Source organism: Neovison vison, chromosome 5, assembly GCF_020171115.1.
Source record: "Neovison vison isolate M4711 chromosome 5, ASM_NN_V1, whole genome shotgun sequence".
NCBI classification, from domain to species: Eukaryota; Metazoa; Chordata; class Mammalia; order Carnivora; family Mustelidae; genus Neogale; species Neogale vison.
In genome coordinates, this window is record NC_058095.1 from 47,449,741 (window position 1) to 47,462,685 (window position 12,945).

At 52.8% G+C, this 12,945-nt stretch overlaps 1 protein-coding gene across 3 annotated transcripts; it reads left to right on the forward strand.

Moving 5' to 3' along the window:
- Positions 1-1,816: 1,816 nt before the first annotated feature.
- On the forward strand, positions 1,817-11,802 carry PRR15L (proline rich 15 like). 3 transcript variants are annotated; one of them, XM_044248802.1, is made up of 2 exons: positions 1,817-1,894; positions 10,609-11,802. In XM_044248802.1, exon 2 carries the CDS (start codon positions 10,639-10,641, stop codon positions 10,939-10,941), a length of 303 nt encoding a protein of 100 aa, XP_044104737.1. In that variant the 5' UTR covers positions 1,817-1,894; positions 10,609-10,638; the 3' UTR covers positions 10,942-11,802. The 3 variants fall into 3 exon arrangements, with proteins under 3 accessions (XP_044104737.1, XP_044104735.1, XP_044104736.1); XM_044248800.1 differs by lacking the exon at positions 1,817-1,894 and adding an exon at positions 6,370-6,519; XM_044248801.1 differs by lacking the exon at positions 1,817-1,894 and adding an exon at positions 6,764-7,009.
- The last annotated feature ends 1,143 nt before the right edge of the window (positions 11,803-12,945 follow it).

Sequence of the window (12,945 nt, forward strand, 5' to 3'; positions counted from 1 at the left end):
AGATTTTATTTATTTATTTAACAGAGCGAGATCACAAGCAGGCAGAGAGGCAGGCAGAGAGAGAGGAGGAAGCAGGCTCCCTGCTGAGCAGAGAGCCCGATGCGGGCCTCGATCCCAGGACCCTGAGATCATGACCTGAGCCGAAGGCAGCGGCCTAACCCACTGAGCCACCCAGGCGCCCAGGGCCCCTTTTTTTAAAAATGGAAGAATTTCAAGAGGGCACTTGCACAAGTCTCACACTGCAGATGCCAGCGGCGGTGATGGTTAGTCAGCTTACGTGCAGTAAAGGCTTGAGGCAAGGAATGGCCAGTGGGGAAACTGTAAAGGTGGAAAAGTGTTATCATAGGGAGGAGCCTCATTAAGTAACCTGGACTTCACTCCTGTGGACGGAGAGGAGGGAGGTTTGCAGGGCTTGAAACGGGGAGGGCCCTATTCCAACTGACAGCAAGGAGAGTGGATTCATGGGCGATAAGACTGGAGACGGGAAGACCGTCAGGAGGTTATTATGCAGAGGTTAAGGCTGGCCCTAGGACAAGATCTGAGGAAGAGGGGAAGGCTAGATTTGATTTTAGAGGGAAACTGACAGATCTTGGTCATCAAATGGCCATGTGGATGGGGGAGATAGACAGCAATGATGAAACGTAGGTGGTTGGATTGGGAGGGCCACCACCTGCGACAGGGATGCAGGCATTGGGAGGAGGGCATCTTGGCTTTGAACTTACCGCGTTAGTGGTGCTGGGAGGCCCCCATGTGAAAAGTAGGCAGGAGACACTTGGGTCTATAGCTTTGGAGTTCAGGGAAGCGCTGGGGCTGGGGATACAGCTTTGGAGAGCCACAGGCTGACCAATCTGTACTCCGAGCAGTGGCTGAAGCTTCCGGAGGACGTGAGACTGGGCAAGAAATGGCTAGAGCGGGGAGACTGGGTGGGCCAAGGAGACCCAGGGTTGTGTGTGCCACTTGGGGCCCCTCCCTTTCCAGGATATTAGCTCCTCCCTGAGGCTCCACCTGTTTTTTTCTAAAGGACCACTCTCCCACCCACCCCCCACCCTACCCTCCCACCCCTCACCCTCTGCCCCGGGCCCCAGCACAGCACTTGGGAGCCAGTAACTTTGTGTGCTGTGGTATAGCAGTGAGAAGACCTAGATTTCTGCCCAGTGAGATCTTGGACTATTTCCATAACCTCTCTGCCCGCCAGTTTCCTCAACGTGGAGATAGCATCCATCCCAATTATCTTTGCATTTCTGTTTATAGGCTTAAATAAATAAACTAGATATATATAACTCTTTACAGTTTGCAACATGCTTTAATATATCTCTTGTTCTTTGTAGACTCCTGTGTATGTGTGTATGTGTGTGCTTGTGAGAGAGAGAGAAACATTAGTCATCATTATTATAAAATGGGTTGAAAGATTTCCCTGGAAATGGCTCATAGGGCAGAACCAGGGGCCTCTTCAGGGCTCTCTCAGGGGAATTTGGCTCCCATCTCAGAGGACTGACTCAGGCTGGAAGAATTTCTGGGGCTCCCCTGCAATTAAATGCACACTTCCTGGGCTCCAGCTTTGTGTTCCTGGCTCCCTGAGGCATCCGAAAAAGCATGGCCCTGCCCCATCCTCAAGGTGCATCCTTCCTCCTTGAACCAACTGGTGGGCAGAGCAGGGTAGGGTGAGTTGGTGGAGGCAGGGACCACCAGCACATCACCCCACCCATAGTGCCTCTGGGGGGGTGACTCATGTGGAACAGAAGGAGGTTTGAGAAGAGCTGTGCCTCGCTGCTGATCTCAACTCAGGGTGGATGCCCCAGACAGCATACACTGTGGACTCTGGGCAGCAATCTGCAGTGTTTGTCCTTTTCCAAGGCCAGAGGGAACCTCAGGGGGCCTATGAGCAGAGACGCACGTAAGTGGTCTGCTCTCCAGGGCGTCTGGTCCTTGGGACTGCCAGCTGTCGGAAGGTGGTGTGTGGGGTGCTTCTGCCTATGAGTCTCACAATTCTCTGCGGATTTAGCAGATGGGACCTAGGTATTGGGCAGCACATTGAGGGAACTGGAGAAGGACACAGCAGGCCTGTGCCAGCTTTGAACAGGAAAGCACAGAGCCCAGGGGTGCATGTGGGCTGCCTGACTGTCCTTTGTTGCTGTTGTTAGCTTCCTTGGGAAGTGACAACCATGTGCCATGTGCCTTGCAAGCCTTATCTCATTTGATCCTTCCAACAACCGTATAATGTGGGTACCACTGTGAGCCAGAATTTAATTTTTTTATTATTTTTTAAGATTTTATTTATTTATTTGACAGACAGAGATCACAAGTAGGCAGAGAGGCAGGCAGAGAGGGAAGCAGGCTCCTTGCCGAGCAGAGAGCCCAACTCCGGGCTTGATCCCAGGACCCTGGGATCACAACCTGAGCTGAAGGCTGAGGCTTAACTCACTGAGACACCCAGGAGTCCCATGTGAGCCAGAATTTAAAAAAGGTAAGGGAGCCAAAGCTAATTTCAGTGAGTTGTTGTCCAAGGTCATACAGCTGGTAGTTGGTGGGGCTGGGATTCAAACCCAGGCCTGTTTGGCTTCCCAGCCTGCCTTCTTGTTCTCTGTGGGATGTGGCTTCTCCCTCAGCCCTACCCACCCCCTTCACTGGGCTCAGCCACCTCAGCACCGGTGTTGGGTCTCTCCTCCTTCCCCTTCAGCCTGATTCCCATTTTCTCCCCAGTCATTGTGCCAGATACTCGGACTCCCCCACTCCCAACCATTGTCCCTGTTCCATTCCAAAGTTCTTTCTCACCAGCCCTCAGTCTGGGCAAAAACACCCATTACTTATCGTCCTACTATAGCCATAAAAAGGCTTACTTACCCTTGACATTCAAATAATCCATTTCTTTTATCCAACATCAGTTATTACTTTATGGTCTGTGTTTCCGTGTGTTTGCTCATAACCAGACTGACTGGGGTGTGTGTGTGTGTGTGTGTGTGTGTGTGTGTGGCGTATCTGCCTGCTGGGCTGAGACCCCGGAAACTCAGCAGCCTCGGCTGGGCCTCTTAGTGTTTGTAGTGTGGTTCCTGGGTAGTTTTTCTTCAGTCCGTCTCCGTGTCTAGTCAGTGAGGACCTTGCAGGCAGGGAGCACCGGTGTGCGCATGCCCACAACGCCAGCACCTGTAGGACACCCGACACTGAACGCCAGGTGCTTTAATGGGTCCTTATAAAGGAAGGAATAAGAGGTGTGGCGTGTGCAGACAGGCAGTTAGTAATGAGTGGGACCCGGGGTCACTCGGTCTGGGGGGAGGGCTGCACCTTCCCCAGCTCTTTTCTTCGACAGCTCAGGACCCAGAACCAGCCCCCCTGAACTGCTCGAAACTGTAATCCAATGGGGCCCTGTGTTTCCGCGCCACAGTAGGGCACCAAGGCCCTCGGGGCTCCCTAGGTATATTTTACTTGCTTCACTCAACGAGGACAGCTTTCTGAAGACAGGCACGTTGCATGTTTGCACGTGAAATATCATGCTTGAGCCTAGTTTTAGGGAGGTGCATCTATTTATTTATTTATTTTTAAAGATTGTATCTATTTGTTTTAGAGAGAGCATGTGCACGTGAGGGCACGCCGGGGGAAGGGGAGGGCAGGAGGAGAGGGAAGGAGAGAGAGTCTTAAGCAGACCCTGCGCGGAGTGTGGTGTCCAACACCGGGCCCGATCCCACCACCCCGAGACCACGACCTGAGCTGAAATCAGAAGTTGGCCGCTCAACTGACCGAGCCACCCAGGCGCCCCAAAGGAGGTGCATTTAAACGTTAACAAAATCATAAAGCAGTAAAGCGGCCTGCTTAAAAGACATTCACAGTTTATAGCCTTATCTCACACTCCCCTCCCAAAACCGCTCTTCCGAGAAATGAAATGAAGTCCCGCCCAACCTTGGTGGAAGGCCAAGGTTGGGCGGGACTTCCTAGGCTGGTCCCCCTCAGCTGGGGTGGTCCCGAGCCTCTACAACCCGCACCTGTTTCCGGTGGCCTTCTCCAGTGGCCGGCCACAGGTGGGTATTCACCGAGTCCTGCCCACTGCAGTTTGCACTGGGATGTCTTCTCCAGGGTGGGGGTCGAAGAACAGGATTCTGGCCTCTCTAGGTCCCCTGCAGCAGAAAGGCCCAGATTTGGGGGTCAAGGGGAAAGGGAATGAGTGCCTCTAGTAGGAGCCCTTCTAGTACACATGGAATTGGGGCTGTGACCCTTGGATACTGGACCCCAGCCTGGGGCCCATCCCACCATCCCTCTGGCCTCACAGGGAGTGTGAGATAAGGCTATAAACTGTGAATAAGGCTGGAATGAATGTTTAACCTCTTCTGGTGTCTACTAACTGGGCATCCGCTCTCAAAGAGATGAGGCTTTCAGAGAAAGTGGCAGATGTAGAAATCTGTGGGCACCTTCCTGGGACGACCACGTATACTTATTTATTTATTTTAAGATTTTTTGTTTTTTAAATAATCTTCACATCCAGTGTGGGACTCCAGCCCACAACCCCGAGATGAAGAGTTGCATGTACCACGGACTGAGCCAGACAGGAGCTCCAGCCGTGCGTGCTTCGTACTGGAGGCAGGAGGACCTTGCAAAATCATATCCGCAATTCACATAAACCCCCAGGAAGATGAGCATAAGCAGCAAGCCTGCCGTAGCTGAAATCCCAAGTAAAATAAATGGGTTTTCTCTCACCTGACCTCCAGGAAGGTTGGTGCAAAGAGTGGGACATGGGCAACAGGCTAGATTAAGAATTTCTTAGTGTGGGGTGCCTGGGTGGCTCAGTGGGTTAAGCCTTTGCCTTCAGCTCAGGTCATGATCTCAGGGTCCTGGAATCAAGCTCCGCATTGGGCTCTCTGCTCACCAGGGAGCCTGCTTCCCCCTCTCTCTGCCTGCTGCTCTGCCTGCTTGTGATCTCGCTCTCTCTGTCAAATAAATAAATAAAATCTTAAAAAAAAAAACAAAAAAACCTCTTGGGGCACCTGGGTGGCTCAGTGGGTTAAGCCTCTGCCTTCGGCTCAGGTCATGATCTCAGGGTGCTGGGATTGAGCCCCGCATCGGGCTGTCTGCTCCGTGGGGAGCCTGCTTCTCCCTCTCTCTCTCTGCCTGCCTCTCTGCTTACTTGTGATCTCTCTCTCTCTGTCAAATAAATTTTAAAAAATCTTAAAAAAAAAAAGCTCTTAAAGAATTTCTTAGGGTAAAGACAGGACTTCTATTTCTCATTTGTGTTGTGTTGTAAAGCTTGAATCAAATTCCTATTATATCAGTGGTAGATAATTCTTGGCTCAAGGAGCTAAAATTCTCTAACAGAGCCAAATATATGACTAGATCATTACAATACTATATATGTATATATGTGTGCACATACACATATATAATTAATTCTGGTGAATATCATGTTAAATAGAAGCAAATGAGCAAATTCTGTAGGACCAAAACAATTCCTGAGGGCATGGGAGGCATTGTAATCAATTTGGGTCTTGAGGGATGAATAGGAGTTTGTCTTAGTTTACCCTGGATGCTGTTTCTGACCAAGGGCACAGCATACACTCTTCATCTTACCCTCCTGGGCAGGTTCTGCACCCAGGAAGGTAGGCAGAGAAAAGGACTAGTGAGAGTATTCATGGAGGGGTGGGAGAGGCCCATCCTAAGAGGGCCAGGCCCCAGGGGTTCCACTGTGGGCCATGGGGGAGGGTGCCTTGAAGGACTGTCCACTCAAGGCAGGGGGGCTGTTTCGGAAGGAGGGGAGTACAAACTCACAAAGCCATGCAAAGCTGAACCGAGTAGAAGCAGGGTTGGAAATAGTAGGGCAGGTTTGGTTAGTTTGGGAGTTGATTGCGGGGAGGAGGAGCCCAAGGAAACGGAGAATCATCTGCCTTTCCTCCACCCAGTGCCCCGCTCAGAGCCTGGCATATACCTACTCAGTCCTTGGAGGAAGGTAGCTGCGCAGGTAGATTGAGCATCGAAGCTGGGCATCCCCAGGACAGGCAGCTACAGGGCCCCTGACCGTGCAGCAGATTTCGCCAATCTCCAGGGATGTAGGCACAGCGTGAGCTGCAAAGGCAGCCCTGGCTGGAGGTCAGTGATCAGGAGGGTGTGTGCACACACTCTGCATTCTTACCTTACCCTCTCTCGCCACCTCACAAATACAAATCCCCCCATGCCCCTCTGTCCATGTTCGAGGGTGGTTGGGTCTGAAGAGGCTGGTGAGGCAGGGGCAGTGACCACCCCACCCCCCATCTTGAGAAGGGGCCCTTCAGGTCAGGAGGGAACCGCAGCCCCCCACCCTGTGCCCGCCTGAGGAGCATTGAGCTTTGGGGTGGAGCTGACAGCCTGGGAACCGGTCTGCCAACCAGTTTAACCAGGGACTGGTTTCGACTCGGGAGTTCAAAGGAGCTGGGGTGTACCCTGTCCCGTCCCGCCTGGCCAAAGGGAGCAGCGGCGCTTAACCCTTTCCAGGTTGTGCCTGGGGCAACATCCAGGCACCGTCCGTGCTGCAGAGGGTCTGAGCTTCTTGGAAGCATGAAAGGGGTGAGGGTGACCTTGGCTACAGTTGGGGGGTGGGGTGCAGCCAGGCCCATGAGAATGGGGAAACAGGAGAGAGGCTCCCTTGTTTCTCCTGCCCCAGACTTCCCTTGGGGTTTCCTTTTCCTGCCGAGGTGATCCCCGGAGGACCCTGGCTTCTGGGTGGGTGCGGGGGCACTGGGATTGGATTTCTGGGGTAATGAATATTCATCAGCCAGATCCGGCCTCTGCTTCTGTTTACTTAGCCGGGAGGGGCTGGGTTTCAGGTTCACCTTGACTCCTGGAGCCGCAGTGGGGCAGGTACCCGCCGCTGCACCTGTTTCTCTGGCACCTGCCGCACAGCTGCTCCCACCCAGATCTTCTCGCCGGAGCCTTGCCTGGCGTGGAACCCTGGAGGCACCCCTACCTCTCCCAGCCTCCCGCCCGGGCAGCTGTCACACTCAGCTCCTTCTCTAAGGAAGGTTTCACCTCCAGCCCGGAGCAGTCAGGATTACAGGTACAGGCAGAGGGAGAGCGGGTGGGGAAACCAAGGCACAGAGCACAGTCAGGGCACCCAGTTCTGCCTCCGTGGCTGACAAGCCTAACTGGGAAGGAAAACCCAGGCAGGCTGGCTCCCATCTCTCCCTAGGTGGGCAGGCAGAAGTCAGACTCATCCCACTGGCTCTTGGAGTCATTCCAGGCCTCCAGCAGTGCTCTTTCTGGGAAAGTTTCAGTCCTGAGCTGTTCTCCGTTAACGTTAACGCTTGCTAAGCAGGAGCCTAGCCTCCAGCCTGGAGGGTGTTTCTGGCTATCTGGTGGGGATCTCCCTGTTCTTCTCCAGGGTACCCCAGTCTTACTTAGAATGGAGAAGTGTCATCAGGGCCCCTGTGGAGGGATATGGCGGGGGGAGGGGTGTTTCTGGGTGTGGTCTTAAAGCCCCCGAGTGCCTCCTCAACTCCCCTCCACCCCTCCACCTCCCACAGTCAATGGTTAACTCGTTCCAGCTCAGAAGGGGCCTGGGCCAGTCTGAGCAAGGTCCTTAGAGCAGTTCATAGAACTCAGTCAGGGCAGTGGGGCCTGTCCTGGGCTGGCCACATGCATACCAGAGGGCTGGCGGTCCTAGGGGAGGGGGGCAGTCTATCCCGCAGGCCGTCTGTGGGCTCTGAAGCCTTGCAAAGGGCAGAAGTGTAGCCAGCACCCTCTGGGCTGATTGCTATCATCCCCTGGATTGCAGGGCCCCAGGGCAATGGCCCAGCCCTCAGCTTGGCCAGCTAAGGGCCCTGCGTGCAGGCTGACGGTGGGGGCCACCACATGTCACTAAATGCTGATCCGCTTGAGATCCCAAGTACACCTCCAGCCCCCAGCCCTCTCTGGCCTGTGAATCAGCACGGCCATACCCCAGTAGCTGTATTTCACTTTCTTTTTTTTTTTTTTTTAAAGATTTTATTTATTTATTTGACAGAGAGAGAGAGATCACAAGTAGGCAGGTAGGCAGGCAGAGAGAGAGGAGGAAGCAGGCTCTCTGCAGAGCAGAGAGCCCTATGTGGGGCTCGATCCCAAGACCCTGGGATCATGACCTGAGCCGAAGGCAGAGGCTTTAACCCACTGAGCCACCCAGGTGCTTCTGTATTGCTCTTTCTAACTTTCCATAGTTTTTGATATCACAGCACTTTTTTGATGTAGAGCAAATCAGATGTTATACTGCTTTAGGGTGGCTCACTCCTGAAAAGGATCTTATGGTTTGGTTATTTTGTAAAACAAAGAATGGTCCTCCAATTGATCTGTTCTGTTCAGATTTCCATTGTCAGTCCTGCTGAAAACGGGCAGATACTTTCTTACCGGGCAGAAGGGACCGCAAAAGGCATCTTAGACCAGAGTTCAAGGCCAAGAGATGCCTTTGTGCGGTGGTTGAAACCCCAGGGCAAGGTCTGAGGGCTATTCCGGTTTCTCCAAGGTTTATTGCTAAGTTCCCGGTGATCTGTCACTTGCTTCATTCCAACGAGAGACAGTTAAGCCCCATGGGAGCCGATTGGCAGGAACTGCTAGAGCAGGTGTGTTTTAGCTGCAGGGGCAGAAGCGCTGCCCCCCAAGGGGGTGGCAGTCAGATGTTACTGCCTGGCTCACCAGCAGGGTTCTCCACTTCCTGAGTTCCTCCCAAGCAACCTCGGATGGGCGGTGGTGGGGTCATGGGCCCTGCCCCAGACCAGGCCAAGCAAGTGCTGCCCCCCACCAACTCCTTCCAGAAACCCATTCTGGAACACCAAGTTCTGTGCAAGGTTGTGCTAAGCCCGGGTGGGGCAAGCTGCCAAAGCAAACCTCTCAGGCCGTCCCCTTCATGCGCTCGCCTCCCCGGGGTGCCCTGGAAATGTTTACCTGGCCACTCTCACCCCTCCTTCACTTTCTAAGTGGTAGCTGCATGAGATCTCCCCTGGGCTTCTCCTGCTACTTGAACTCAGCCAGAGGGACAGAGCAATGTAGGATCTGCTTCCCAGACGAAGAGGCAGGAAGGAGTCCATCAGGCATGCGCTCTGGGCATGGGGCTGAGTATATGGGAGGAAAGGGGACAACAGCAACAAGGGGCCCGCGGAGGCAGGCATTCAACCCATTCCAAGCCTAGTTCAGCATCTTGTTTCCATTTTCCCCCAAATTTGATTTGCTCTCCCTCTTAAAAAAAAAGAAAAGAAAAGAAAAAAACAAAACAAAACAAAAACCACGCTTATTATGGAATATCTAGAAATCAGAAATAAACCGGGAGAAAATATTCTCTATTCCTTCTCCATAAAGAAAACCACTGTTCATCATTTGTCATATTTCTTTCTGGTCTTCTCAGAAAATGTGGTTAAGACCATTGGTTTCTAAAAGGAGGTGATCGACTCATCTGTGCTCGGCCCACCTGACCATCTAGCTTTCTGGAGTATGGTGGCTACTGCTCCACCCTAGGACCCTTCTCTGCCGCATGCAGGTTCCTGAGAATCAGCCCACTACCCTCTCCAGGCCCAGAGATGCCTTGATTTCTCATCCCTCTGCCTGCCCTTCTGCTGTTCGGAACTCCTCCAATCTGCCGTCTCCTTGCTCCGTCTTAAACGCACCCCCTGGCAGCCATGTCCAGGCAGCCGTGTCTCCCCAAACTCCCACTAGCTCAGACAGCAACTTTGTGGAAATGAGTAAAAGATGAGGCCACCTCCGTGTCAGGCCACTTCATGGCAGGGCACATGGCTTTTCAGTGGAGAAGCCTGGATGTCAGCCCCCAAACCCCATCCCCGCTGGGTTGCTTGTGAAGAATCGGCCTGTGATAAGTATATCTCACGGGCACTTGTGACCCCAAAAACCTCCCTCCAATTTTCAGCTCTCCTGCACACTCCTGTGCTCATGGAAGCTGGGTGGGGAAAGGAGTTGTCCCTCAGTGATTATTACCGTTACCTGTATTATTTTGCAGAGCACGCTGCAGAGGGCAGGGATTCACCTTAGAGCTAAAGGTTAGCCCTGGAAGGGACAGGTGAGGACCCTGAGGTCCAGAGAAGTACCTTGCTAGAGGTCACAAGGCTGGTGCAGTCCCAGGACTCCTCTCCCCACCCCCGACCCTGCCCTGAGGCTCCTCCCACTTAGAAAAAAACCCACAATGACTCCACTCCTGTTGGTCCCCACTGGGAAGTCCAAATTACTCTCCAAATCATAAATCCTATATATTTTGTGATGAATTCTAATCAGAATGCACGGGGTGTTTCTGTCCATCCAATGCCTGCCACCCATTCCCCAGACCCCTCTCTCTTCTGGTATCGTAGCGCTTATCTGAACCCTGGGTTCGTTGGGCTCCACCTTCAATCCTTTCAGGCCTGGACTCTTTTTTTTTTTAAGATTTTCTTTATTTATTTGACAGACAAAGATCACAAGTAGGCAGAGAGGCAGGCAGAGAGAGGACGAAGCAGGCTCTATCCCAGGACCCTGAGATCATGACCCAAGCCGAAGGCAGAGGCTTTAACCCACTGAGCCACCAAGGCTCCCCTCCCTCAGGCTTGGACTCTTAAACAGCCCATGATTAGGAGCTAGAGACGGCTGTTCCAAGGCACCTCCCTTCTCCCCACTGACCCCTTTCACTGTCCCACCGTGTTTCTGCAGAAAGCCCCACCTTCGGTTCCGGGGACGGCCATGACCGAAGTCGGCTGGTGGAAGCTGACCTTCCTCCGGAAAAAGAAATCTGCTCCGAAGGTGCTGTATGAGATCCCCGACACCTATGCTCCAACGGAGGGCAGCGCCGAGCCCCCTCGGCCTGAGGGGGGGGACCCCAATGGCAACTATAACACCCGCCTGGAGAAGATCGTGGACAAGAACACAAAGGGCAAGCACGTCAAAGTCTCCAATTCAGGCCGCTTCAAGGAGAAGAAGAAAGTTCGGGCCACGTTGGCAGAGAACCCCAACCTCTTTGATGACAGGGAAGGCAAAGGACAGTGAAGGAGGCCAAGGAGGATCCTAATACCTCCCTACTCCTGCCGTCAGCCGGACCTGCGACAGGAGCTGGCCACTCTGGCCTCCTTGGCCACAGCTGACTCCGTGGGGCCCTTGATGCCTGCTGGCAGGCAGGGTCTGGTTTTAGGTTTGTATTTATGTGCCCCAGCTTTCTGGAAGGTCTGGGTTCTCCCAAGGTCGTCCCACGTCCCCAGCACATACAAAGGCACTCCAGTCTAAGGATGAGAAGTCCTATGCAGAAGGACAGCCCTCCTCAGAGCCGTGGCAGTGCCGGCAGGGAGGTGGGCATGGCGAGGGGCGGAGAGAGGGGGCGGACAGACTTCTCCTCCGGTGGCACAGGGTCAAGGGTGAGTTTCGATTGCTGCTCGCTTTACTTTTCTCTACCCACAGCTGTTCCCTGGACCAATTCTAAGCATGACTTTTCCAGAAGCCACATGATGGGGTGGTTTCCTGGAGCTGGAGGAGGCGGAGACCCTGAACTTGAACTTACCTCCTCCCACATGAGGGAAACTTCTGGAACTTTTCCCCTAGGTGTGCAAGGAGAGAAGGACACTGGCACTCTGGGGGGGGGGGGGTTGGGTTTGCTGCAGAAGACCAGGTGAGGGCCCCACAGTTTCCTGCACACATCCTCAAAGGGACAGTGCACGGGCTCATGGGTCCAAATTCAGGGAGCGGCTAGGGAGGCTCTGATAGGACCTAAAACCCGCCAGCAATCTTCTCCCCTCCTACTGGTATTTAAGAAGGACAAGCCCCAGAGATGAGTCCTGGAGCCTTGAATTTTGTTTAAAAAAATAATTGTAGGTTTCTCTCTTTGTAATAAACAATGCTGCAAAAGCAGAGAACCTATTTATGCTTTTGTCTTACATTTCCTGAGGACTGTTTCTCATGCCTTTACTCCCTGCATTTAAGTGAAGTGCTTAGCGTTCCTTTCAAGCATCAGGAAGGGTCTCCAGGGGACGCCTGGCTGGATCAGTCTACGGAGCACGTGACTCTTGGTCTGGGGGTTTTAAGTTCGCGCCCCATGTTGGGTCTATAGAATACTTAAAAATAAGATCTTTTTTAATTAAAAATAGAGGGGTCCTCAGTATGAAAATATAGCAAAAGTAGGGGCTAGTTTCAGCTAAGTGATCAACAGAGAAAACATCAGGGACTTCAAGAGAGTAGAGGAGACCTTTGGTGACTGACCCCACAGTTGCGGGGGTTTGGTTTAGGGTCACGACTCAAATTCTCATTCCACCGTTTAGTTGCTGGGTGATTTGAGGAATACTTTTTAAAAAATGCTCTCTAAACCTCAGGTTTCTCTCCTATAATCATATCTTTTTTTGAGGGAATGGTCAATATTAAATGCCCCCTAAGTAGCCCTATAGTAGGTGCTCAGTTAATATGGGTGTCCTCCCTCTCCTTTATTAAGGAGCTCCACCATAGCCCACAGCTTCTGGTTAAGGAAGAGGAAAGAGTGTGCTCCCTGTGCTGTTAGATCCAGGTCTTTCTCAGGCCCCAGGAGCTGGGAGCTAGAAAAAATTGGACACATCTCTGGAGCTCTTGGTGGAAACAGGGAGAAACCAAGGTGGCCACTAAATAATGTGGTCATGCAGCTTCCAGGTCAGTTCCTTGTGGGCTGTCGGGCCACTCCACCCCAGGGAGTGTTGCTCAGGAAATTTATTACCAAAACAAACAGAACCATACAAGGGGGCCTTTGTTGGGTGGCCTCACCCAGGCAAGGGGGAACTGTGAGGATGAGTGACACCAGGAGCTGGAGGGAGGGAAGGTGGGCTGGTTCAGGTAAGCTGCCGTTCCCCAGGCCTCTTGCCCTATCCCTCCCACCTCGTTGAACTTTTAGGGTCCTTCCAATTACCCAATCTATGAAGTGTCCCATGGAGGACCCGACTTCCCCCTACTCTAGTCCTGTCCACTGTGAATAGCCAGTGTTTACTAAGAGTTTATAGTGGACCAGGCCCTGTGGCAAGTACTCCATGAGGTTCCTCGGTC